This window comes from Panulirus ornatus, chromosome 7 (assembly GCF_036320965.1).
Source record: "Panulirus ornatus isolate Po-2019 chromosome 7, ASM3632096v1, whole genome shotgun sequence".
In the NCBI taxonomy this organism is placed as follows: Eukaryota; Metazoa; Arthropoda; class Malacostraca; order Decapoda; family Palinuridae; genus Panulirus; species Panulirus ornatus.
Window position 1 is genome coordinate 23,597,473 of NC_092230.1, and position 12,243 is coordinate 23,609,715.

At 45.8% G+C, this 12,243-nt stretch overlaps 1 protein-coding gene across 8 annotated transcripts in view; it reads left to right on the plus strand.

The window, feature by feature from the left end:
- Snrk (SNF related kinase) overlaps positions 1-12,243 on the plus strand; it is an 852,818-nt gene that overhangs the window by 398,553 nt on the left and 442,022 nt on the right. Inside the window, exon 1 of one of the 8 annotated variants that reach the window (XM_071663338.1) lies at positions 10,361-10,984. The exons of the other annotated variants lie outside the window; for them this stretch is intronic. Within the exon in view, the coding sequence (XP_071519439.1) occupies positions 10,939-10,984 (46 nt within the window). The 5' untranslated portion in view covers positions 10,361-10,938. Of the gene's footprint in view, positions 1-10,360; positions 10,985-12,243 lie in introns of those variants that run through there. 8 annotated transcript variants of the gene reach the window in all.

Consider the following 12,243-nt stretch of genomic DNA (forward strand, 5'->3'; position numbering starts at 1 on the left):
CAGCTTTCTCTACCACACACTTTTAATTACCACACCTCTCCCTTTCTCTTTCATTGCTTACTCGACCACACCACCTAACACCACATATTGTCCTTAGACATTTCATTTTCAACACGTCCACCTTCCTCCGCACAGTCTTATCTATTGCTCATGCCTCGCATCCTTATGATAATGTTGGGGGTACCGTCAAACACACTCGTTTTCACCCTTCCAAAATACAGTGTCTCTTTCCACACATTCTCCAGTGCTCCCTTCTCTCTCTCTCTCTCTCTCTCTCTCTCTCTCTCTCTCTCTCTCTCTCTCTCTCTCTCTCTCTCTCTCTCTCTCTCTCTCTCTCACCCACACTATAACTCACTTTCGCCATGTCCACTGCCAGGTATCTAAAATACTTAAGTTCCTCCGACTTTCCTCCATTCAAACTCACACCTCAGCTAATTTTTTCTCAACTCTGAACCTAATAACCGTGAATTTTTTCACATTTATTCTCGACTTCCTTCTTCACACACCCTTTCCAGACTCAGTCACTAACTTATGCGGTTTCACACTTGAATCTGCCATCAGTGTTGTATCATCAGCAAACAACAAATGACTCGTTTCCCAGGCCCTGTCATTCCGTGGAGACTTCATATTCGCCCTTCTCTCCAAGACTTTTTCATTCATCTCCCTCACCACCCCATCCATAAACAAATTGAGCAACTTTGGTGATATTGTACACTCCTGCCCCAAACCAACCTTCACTTGGAACCATTCACTGTCCTCCCTTCCTACTCGCACATACGCCTTAGACCCTTGATAAAAACTTCTCCTGCTTCTAGCAGCTTACCTCCCAAACCATATGCTCTTAAGACCTTACACAAAGCATCTGTATCAGTCCTAGCATATGCTTTATCCAGATCCATAAATGCTACATACAAATCCAACCGTTTCTTTAAGTATGTCTCACACACACATTCTTCAGTGCATTCACCTGATCCACACGTCCTCTGCCACTTCCGAAATCACGCTGCTCCTCCCCAATCAGATGCTCTGTACATGCCTTCACCCTCTCAACTACTACCCTCACATACAACGTCCTGGGTACACTCAATATACTTATACCTTTGTTGTTTGAACACTCACCTTTATCTCCATTGCCTTTATACAATGGCACTATACATGCATTCCGCCAGTCTGGATTGTACCTCACCAAGATCCATACATACATACATTGAAAATCTTAACTAATTAGTTAACAACGCAGTCACCCGTTTTCTTGATAAATTCAACTGCAGTACCATCCACTTCAACCGCCTTGCCACTTTTCATCCTTAGTAAGGCTTTCACCACTTCTCTCTCTTCATCAAACCACTCTCCGTGCATTTCATTTCGCATTCCACCTAGACCCAATCACCCTACATCTGCAACCCTGTCATCAAACGCATTCAACCGTCCACCAGAATACTTACTCCATCTCCTCTTCAATTCATCGCTACCAGTTACCACTTCCTCTTTTACCCCATCACTGATGCTCCTATTTGTTGTCTTGTTTGTCGCACATTTTTAACCTCTTTCCAAAACATCTCTTTATTCTCCCTAAAGTTTACTGATACTCGCTCACCCCAACTCTCATTTACTCTCTTTTTCTACCCCTGCACCTTCATCTTGACCTCCTGCCGCTTCTCTTATATATCACCAATCATTTGCACTCCTCTTTAAGTGCCGCTCAAAGGCCTGCCTTTTTCACGGACAACTTTACTTCTTCATCCCACCACTCACTACCCTTGCTAGTCTGCCCACCTCCCACCTTTGGCATGCCACATGCATCTCTCGCACATGCCATCATTGCTTCCCTGAATACCTCTTATTGTTCACCCACTCCGCTTTCTTGACATACTTTCAAATTTTACCATTCTATACTTATTCTCTCCTGGTACTTCTTCACGCAAGTCTTTTCCAAGCTCACTTACTCTCACCACTCTCTCTTCACCGATATTGTTTCCTCTTTTTTTAAAACTCCCTCAAATCATCACCCTTCCCTCCACAAAATAGTGATTAGACATCCCACCAGCTGCCCCTCTAAGCACATTTACATCCAAAAGTCTCCCTTTTACACGCCAATCAATTCATAGGTAATCCAGTAATGCCCGCTGGCTATCTTTCCTACCCACATACATATACATGTTTATGTTCCTGTTTTAACGAGGGTATTCCCAATCACCAGTCCTCTTTTTAGCACGCAACTCCTAAAGCCACTCGCTATTTCCGTTCATAGTACTGAATACCCCATGCCCCCGCCAATTATACCCTCTATGCCACATCATCCACCTTCGCATTCAGATCACCCGCCGCTGTTACGCGGTCACTTGCATCAGAACTGCCAACACACTCACTCAGCTGCTCCTAAAACACTTGCCTTTCATGATTTGTCTTCTCATGACCAGATGCGTTAAGCCTTGATAATCACTCCTCAATCGCCATCCAATTTGATTTTTTTCCTCCATCATTCTAGAATTTGCTTATATATATATATATATATATATATATATATATATATATATATATATATATATATATATATATATATATATATATATATATATATATATATATTCTTTCAAACTATTCGCCATTTCCCGCATTAGCGAGGTAGCGTTAAGAACAGAGGCCTGGGCCTTTGAGGGAATACCCTCACCTGGCCCAATTCTCTGTTCCTTCTTTTGGAAAATTAAAAAAAATGAGAGGGGAGGATTTCCAGCCCCCCGCTCCCTCCCCTTTTAGTCGCCTTCTACGACACGCAGGGAATACGTGGGAAGTATATATATATATATATATATATATATATATATATATATATATATATATATATATATATATATATATGTATATATATATATATATATATATATATATATATATATATATATATATATATATATATATATATATATATATATATGCGCGCGCCCACCATGAACTGTGGACAAGTGCTTTTGACAGGACGAGGCAGCTTGTGTGACAAGAGACAGCGAGACAGGCTGAGTCTGGGCTCTCGTGTTTGTCTGCCCGTCCGCCCGTCCGTCCGTCCGTCTGTGTGAGTTGTTTACCTCTGCTTGACCGTATTCAGTAGAGGGGCCGGAGATGCATACCTCCTATACTGAAGGGATGGAGAGAGAGAGAGAGAGAGAGAGAGAGAGAGAGAGAGAGAGAGAGAGAGAGAGAGTTGGTGACTTTGTGAGTGGGAAAGAGTTAGAGCAAGGCGTTCGTTACCGTAGTAGGGTGATAGACGCCTTCCTGCGTTGTACGAAGTAGTTCCAGAGCGGCAGGCCAAACTTTGCCACGCGTCGAGGGAAGGCAAGCTGGCTGACCCGGAAGATGGTCCACCACCACTACCATCATCACCACCACTACCACCATCACCACCACTACCACCACCATTACCACCACTGGAAACAAAAGATGGAAGGACCGCTCGTGAGTGAAGAGTGGCACACTGCATCGATTCCCATCACCCACAACAGCCCAGGACAGCAAGGCTCTAGCTAGGCCTATGCTGTGTGCTCCTGTGCCTCTCACTGCGCTCTGGTGCCTCTCACCGCACCCTGGTGCCTCTCACCGCACCCTGGTGCCTCTCACTGCGCTCTCGTGCACTCGTACAGTTGCCCAGCGCTTGCGACATTATCCTGGAGGCCCCTCTGCAGATAACCAAGTTGAGGACGTTATGCGCTCATGTTTCACAATCACGTACGATAAATGTCATTACGAACTGGGAGCTCCCACCGTCTTCATGATGCCTCACTGCGTCTGCGTGTCTTCACTTTCCTAACTTTTCTTTCAGTGTGACATTAAGGCCAGACGGTGCTCATGCTGAATTTCTTGAGCACGACGCCTGTAAGACCCTTGAGTACAGTGGTATGACCTCTGAGCACGACGCCGGTACGACCCTTGAGTACAGTGGTATGACCTCTGAGCACGACGCCGGTACGACCCTTGAGTACAGTGGTATGACCTCTGAGTACGACGCCGGTACGACCCTTGAGTACAGTGGTATGACCTCTGAGCACGACGCCGGTACGACCCTTGAGTACAGTGGTATGACGTCTGAGCACGACGCCGGTACGACCCTTGAGTACAGTGGTATGACCTCTGAGCACGACGCCGGTACGAACCTTGAGTACAGTGGTATGACCTCCGAGCACGACGCCAATACGACCCTTGAGTACAGTGGTATGACCCTCAGGCGTGATGGCCTGGCCCCTGACCTCATCCGAGCGTGCCACAATACACCAGGGTCGCACCGTCGTGTTCGACTCGTAATGGTCGTGGGGTGGGCAGGCGGGAGACACTGCTGGTTCCTCCTCTTGGTTATCACATCATTCCGCGGACGACTCAAGAATAAATCATGACTGTGCTCTCCATCCAAGAGTCCGACAACCTCCACACACACACACACACACACACACACACACACACACACACCAGGGTTTGTTTGCCTGGCCACAGTTAACAACTTGTGGGTCTAGTGGAGAAGATATAACGTCCTTCACTTCGAAAGAAATGAAATCACAACCTTCATTACGCGAGGCAGTTGTGAAGTGGCGATGGCAGGAGACCTCGCCTTCGTTGGCGACAACATTCCGGCCTTCACGTCGGCGAGGTAGGCCCGCGAGCTGGACGCTGAGGAGCATGAGAACCAACCAACGCAAAAGGAATTGTGAAGCGTTCAAGTAGCAAGTTCTCTCCCGCCGCGAGTGTTTGACGTTATGATTGCCTCGCCTTGTAAGACTGGCAGACATTTGAGTTCGGTTATATACAAAGACAGTCTGCACGCCTCGATTTCAGCCGGACATTAAGATGTCACAATGGTTGAAGACCACAAGAGTAAGGGCAGATAGATTGAGATGCCATTGGTAGGTGGCAGGGATGTACCGTGATAAATACATGGCATCATGTACAGTCAGACTGTACGTCACTTTACCTCTCTGGTGGCAATGGATTTCCAGCTGAACACTGGTTAGCTCTCCTGTCGACTCGTTCGGGTGAGGAAGCGTGATTGCGACGCTTCGTTTCCCCTAATCCAAGTCGTTTCGAAATATTCGAATGATATTTCAGGTCATATGATGAGTTCTCTGACCAGGAGGGCAGACTGCATGATGTCAGGTGACGGTGGTCGTGTCACTTGGTGGCTCCACTAGTCACCACACAAGGTAAAGCAGGGCCGTCAGTGTGAAGCCAGATGCCACAGCTTCTTTGTCAGGAGGGTTTGTCGCTGGCTTGGTCATATGGTTCGACGCCTAAGCGGTAAAGGTCATATACTGGCGTGACTGGAAAGACTTAACTGAAACTTACGCATTATTAGAGTAATCTTGAGAGAGAGAGAGAGAGAGAGAGAGAGAGAGAGAGAGAGAGAGAGAGAGAGAGAGAGAGAGTTGAGAAAGCACTTACGACTATATTTTGCTAGAAGACAAGGCAAGCGTATGTCCCTCACGGCAGGAAAGTCTCGGTTTACAAGGAACAAGTTGTGTGAGATATGTTTTGTCGGTTGTGTTGTGTGAGACGGAGAGATTGTGTATGTACGTTGACATGAGAGCCAGGAGCCCACGTGTGGGTGAAGCAGAAAGATAAGGCAGCCACCTGGACCAAAGGAGAGAACACTTGACATCCTTTGAAGTGTCGGCTCACAGCGCCCCCGTAACCAACATGAGAGAGAAACACTGACCCGATATGTCGTGCTGCTGCAGGCTGTCTTCAGAGCCATCATCTGCTTTTCTCTAGACGTGCTTGAAACAGGAGTGGACAGGTTTCTCCAAAGCGTTCCTCTCTACACCTGTCAGGTGTGGAGGCATGAGAACTGCAGTACCAAACAGGCGGGTAAATAAGGCTTTCTTCAGGGAAGCTTGGCCAAAGGACGGGTATACTGGGTGGAGACGAATCCATTGAAACCAATGTACCTCCTTGTGGCCGCTGCGTCAAACAGCCTTACTGGCCACAGGAAGAACTCTGCAGCTTGCTCCCCCTCCCCCAGACCGAGGTATGGGGGTAGATCTGCGAAACCATCGTGAGATATACGTAATGTAAACAATTAGGTAGTCGGCTGTTGACAGGAGCCGCCCAGGGTGGTACTACCGTCCTAACTGAGGAGTGTTTGACTGGTGCCCGGAACCATCTTACACCCTCCATGTGAGGATTGCTGGTCGTATTTTCTGTCTCAACAGAACGTGACAACCAGGCTAGTCCTGCCATCGTCTTACAAGCACTGTACACCTACGTAAATCAGAGTTATTTTCTTCATATAAGTTATCTGGCCATCTCTAGTCTGCACAGACGTTTTTAGATGTAATCATGATAGAGTCCAGCATACCTATGGCCTCCAGTCCCAGGTATCATGATGGGTGCTAAGAATCTACGGGTTTCTGCCTGACTCTACTGCCAATGAGAGGGAAGGCTCTGGCAGTGGTAGTACCGTCCTCTTCCGCGACCTTTCCCTCTATTCACCAGACCTTCCTCTTTGTCTCTTCACCAGACCAACATCTTTAGTAACAACTCTTCTGGTGAACACCATCTGTCTAGTACCTTCCCAAATATCTTACTTCTCTCTGTGACCCAGTTGTCTAATGATGTTCTCACTCGCCCATTTCTCACGTCCACATCAATAATCTCCAGTCTTGATTCCGGTTCAAAGGCGGTGTTTGTCTTTATTCCAACATCAACACACCTGTTGCACGCGTCCAGGATCCTGAGTCCCCCAAACGTTGATGTTATCTGGCTAACGGTCTGTTTCCCAACTACCTCTGTTTTCCTTTGTTTAATGTACTGCTCCCTTAATTTTACGAACTTTATATAACTTTCCTTGACTATATACACTCTGCCATGAGGCTGTGACTTTCTCTCACACTCGTTAACCGAGATCCTCTGCCTCAGGGATTTCATCATTCAGTATTGGGATTGGTTGTATTCTTCCCATTCGGAAGATGGCGTGGATCGAAGCCCTCACGTTCTCCATTCTCAGTGACTTTGAACAGATTATCCGTGACCGCCGTGACCACTCTCCTAATATTTTGGATCTGTTTTCACCTCTTAATCTTTCGTGCTGTAGCTATACAGTCTCGCCGCAGTTGATTTATCTGACCAAAATCTCCTACCCCTCCAGCAGCCCCTTCTAAACGTAAATACTGGCTACTCATCGAAGCTGACTGGAATAATTTACGTAAAATTTTTTTTTGAATTTCCCTTGATGAATTTCTGTTTCTTATATGGTGATGCTTCCGTGTCCGATAAATGCATAGCCGAGGTTGTTGTTGCGGGAATGGAAGCATTTATCACCTCTTCCTCCAAGACAGCCTCTTCTTCCAGTCCATGCTTCAACCGTTCTTCCTCTGAGGCCATTCTGGCAAAGGATCATGCCTATCAACCTTAGAAAAATTCTCGTTTCTCCGACTCCCATTCATCAGTTATAACTGTCCGTAAATCAATGCAACTACGTTATCTGTGAGGCAAAGCATTCCTTTTACAACGGAAATGTGATAACCTCTCCTCGTCATCCACTTACAGGTCTTTCATTGGTAAGAACTTCTGTCGCTTTAACTTTCCTTCACGTATCCCTTCTGACAGTATTATAGCTGTCCCGCAGACAAAGCTGCTCTCTTTGGTTCTCGTTTCTCCGCTAACTCTACCTTGGTTGACTCAGAATTCCTTCACCCCCTGATGCTCCTCTTACTAATCCTATGCCCCTCCCTGTTATCACTTTCGAACTGACCGAAAAGGTGTTTTCTCCTTAGACACAAGCAAGACTTACATGGTCCTGATGATATCCATTCCCGTGTTCTGAAAGAGTGCCTTTGAACTTGCACCTGTGCTTGCTCGTCTGTTCCGTTACTTTCTGAAAACCAGAACTTTTCCTTGGAAGTATGCGATGGCACATCCGATTGCTTAGAAGGGTGACCATGCAAAACCCTCTGACTATCGTCCTGTTACATTGACATCTACCATTTCCAAAGTCTTTGTATCTCTCCTCAGCTCCCATACCCTTAGACATCTTGAATCTCAGTCTTCTCTCTGATCACCAGCAAGGTTTCCGTAAGGCATGATCCGGTGTTAGTAATTTCTGGACATCATCCCTGAAAGATATTGAGGTAACCCCTGTAGCTGTCATTGATATATCCAAAGCTTTTAACAGAGTATGAAATATGGGTCTCATCTCTAAGCTCCTTTCTTTAGGCTTCTCCCCTCCACTTTGCTCCCTCATATCTAGCTTCCTTTCTGGCCGTCTGTCTCCGTGGTTTCTTATAGATCAGCCTCTCCCTCTCTCTCCACCAACTGCGGTGTTCCTCAAGGTTCTGTCCTGTCTTCTACCTTATTTCTCTTTTTTTCATCAACTTTCCTGTCTTCTACAAATAACTAAATGCACTCATATGCTAACGACTCAACATTGCATTCCTCTACATCCCTTAGTTTTGCTCTTTCTCTCATTGGATCTACATTTCGTTCGACACAATCTAATGGGTTAGACGATATCTGTTTAAGTTTAATGCTTCCAAGACCCAGTTTCTGCCTATCTGTCTATCTAAAATTCCTCACAACTTTTCTCTCTTTTTTGACGGCTCTGTAATTCCACCTCTTGACTCAAGGAACTTCCTGAGTATTATTTCGATATCCACATTGTCGTGGAAAATCCAAATCACGGAAATAGCTAAGTCTGCCTTCAAGAAACTGGGAGTCCTGTTTAGATGTCGAGATTTCTTTTCTTTCGACCAGTTGCCCCGTTTATACAAATGATTCATTCGTCCTTGTATAGAGCACTGCTCTCACATCTAGGGTGGTTCTAGTTCTACATCTTACTTGATTGAGTTAGAGTCGAAAGCGGTTCGACTGACCAACTCTCCCATGCTAACTTTAAAACTTGACTCACTTGCCCTACGCCGCAATGTTGGTTCACTTTCCCTTATATATACGTCAGTATTCCTCTGGTTTTTGCTTCCGAGACCTGGCTGCTGGTGTGCCCTTCTACCATTAGCTAGACCACGTAATACTCTGCAAGCTGCTGCGTCACATAATTACTGTGTGGCCGTTGGCAAATCAAGGGTGGGCCATTTTGATGACTGCCTCTTTCCCAACACCTCAAAGCTTTGGAACTCTGCCCCCTTATGTCTTTCCCAGTGATACGACCTGACACTTTTTAGAGGCAGGTTTTTCACTCCATACAAAATTCGTAAACACTTTTCTCGTCTTCTTTTCCCCCTCCCCCCCCCCTTTTTTTTTAATTCTTTATACCTCAATTAATCCCTGGCTTCGATGTAGACTTTCTGTCTGTGGTTGGAGCCTCCAACGTAAAGAAGGTAAGGTCTTAAACCGAGTTATATATGTAGAAGTCCTCCAAAACCATCGTAAGGTATGCGTAAGGTAAGCTAAGGTAAGGTAAGGTCCCAGACCCAGCTGTGGGGTTAGAAGACCTCCGAAGTCTTACAACTTTCATTCACGTTCGTCTGCACCATTACAGGTGCAGGTGTGGTGAGGGTGGAAATAAGAAGTAAGAGCTATGAGTATGATCAGGGGCCACATGAGAATTAGTTGGTGTTAGTGTAGTATGAGTCGACATGACTGAGGTGTAAATGTAGTGTGGGTTGGCATGAGTGACTGAGTGATGTAGGTATGGTGTGGGTTGACGTGAGTGATGTAGGTAGGGTGTGGTTTGACGTGAGTGAGTGTAATGTAGGGAGGGTGTGGGTTGACGTGAGTGAGTGTAATGTAGGGAGGGTGTGGGTTGACGTGAGTGAGTGTAATGTAGGTATGGTGTGGGTTGACGTGAGTGAGTGTAATGTAGATATCGTGTGGGTTGATGTGAGTGAGTGATGTAGGTAGTGTGTGTGTTGATGTGAGTGAGTGATGTGGGTAGGGTGTGGGTTGATGTGAGTGAGTGATGTAGGTAGGGTGAGGGTTGACGTGAAGCACGAGAGGTCTAGGGTTGGTGGTGTGAATTCCTATCCCGCACCGGATGTTTCTTAGATAGGAGACAAGACTGCCACTGCTGTCATCCCCCCCCTCCTCCTCCTCCTCCTCCTCCTCCTCCACCTCCTCCTCCACCTCCACCCTCCTCCTCCTCCTCCTCCTCCTCCTCCTCCTCCATTCACATACTGCGTTTATAATAGTAATGATATTTATTATTATTATTATTATTATTATCAGTTATAATGATAATGATACGATGTATTAAAGTAATGTTGCCAGAGGCTGAAATTGTATGGAGCAGATACAGTAGACATGGGGTGAAGGGTGTTGAACAAGAGTGTCTTTATACAAATACCAAGGTCAAATGTACTGGTTTAAGAAGGAGGTGTTCTTGTAGCGGTGTGTACGAGGGTGTCATTCTGGGTTGGCCTCTAACTGCAACTTGGGGAGGAGGGATCTCTGGTGGCAAGAGGTAACGGTGTGTGCAATCACTGTTTGTATGGTGTGGGGAGAGATAATTACACTCGGTGTTGCCGACCCCGACTCGTAACCTTGTATATATGGACCATGTTTTAACGCAGATACACACCCCTGCTTGTGCCACGTACCATGTATGTGTGTGTGTGTGTGTGTGTATGTAATTACGGCAAGAGCTGCGTGTATGAGATTAAGCAGCGGCAGGAAGCACATCCGGGTGTAAAGTGCTTCAGATTCGTCCCGAGACATCCATCATCTCAGACTCCAGCCAGTGTTGGTAGTGTAACTCGGACCTGTGTACACGCCAGTGGTTGCAGCTCCTACTGCCAGAGAAGGAATGCGTATGAGCTGCCTCCCTCACCGTGTGTCACCAGCAATGTGCCTCGTGAATGATGGTGCAATATCCCCCACACGTACGGTACTCACAATTTCGATTTGAGAATTAGATGTGTAAAACGTGTACCGGTGCTTGTATAAGAGACGGAGGAGGGCGTACTGTCGCCACTTTGTTGATACTTATGTGTCTTACAAGTGTCGATCATGAAGGTTCCACCGCCTGTAGCTAGGGATGCAGACGCACTTATAGGTGAGTTAATATGATGACCTGACGAAACTCCCTCAAGGGTTTTCCTTGAAGAATGATCGTCTTTTGATACTCCTGTTTATGGACTGATGATGTCATTTCTATTTTGTTTGCATAGCAATTGCTTATGATGAGAATTATAAAGATAAAGCAAAACTATTGCACATTAGCTATGTATATATATATATATATATATATATATATATATATATATATATATATATATATATATTGGAAAGGATCACAATTTTGCGCGTGATCAAGATATTCCTGAGTCCACGGGGAAAATGAAACACGATAAGTTCCCAAGTGCACTTTCGTGTAATAATCACATCATCGGGGGAGATACAGGAAAGAAATATAAGTCCTTTGATGTAGAACGAAGAGACGTAGCTAGGACACCATTTGTTAAACAAGTGGTTGTCCAAGAGGAATGTGGGAGTATAAGAATGTGAGCACCTCAGATTAATGTAGTCGTGACTCTTAAAGGTGGAGAGACTATTGGAAGAGAGAAAGATCAAGGATGGAAGAGCATTGCACAGTTTGGCTACACGAGGAGAGCTGGGGATATCACTACGGTCAAGCTTTGTGTGGCTGGTCTCCACACGGAAGCTGTAAGAAGCAGCGACCATATTGCATGCCGTGGGTCCAAATCACAGGGACTTGGACGCACTGAGACAGCTCTTGAGGGCAGTAGTCGAAATGATACCTGTAGAACAGCCAGAGAGAAACAACATGGATGGGAATGTTTTTTACAAGAAGGGAACGTAGGACTGTTGATAAAGTGGAGGCGTTATGATTCCACTCTGGCCAAGGGAAAGATGGAAGAAGAGCCACCTCAGATGTGTGAGCAGTAATCCCTCTACTGCACACTAAGGGCCAGTCTGGCTCTGAAGGTATGGGATACATGATGACAAGAACAGTAGTTACGGCAACACTGCAACATTCACAGCTTCTGAGAAGCAGTTTTTGATATTATTACGAACGTGTGCGCGTGTGCCCACATGTTCGTGTATATAACGTGTGTGTGTGTCCTTGTGTATAGTGATGTCTCCCTCGGAGACTGGCTCGGAGCTTCTCTTCCCACCAAGCATTAGGCATGATGATTTTGTGAAGCCAGGTAGGCATTTGTCCTTGAGCACCCGACCCTTTTCAAAGGCGAGAGATTAAGTTGTCAATCAATTACGGAATATTTCACCACCGTACGGGATATGTCATCGCTGCAGGTTTCAAGAAGAGGACCAAGGAGTGTGAACTACGCA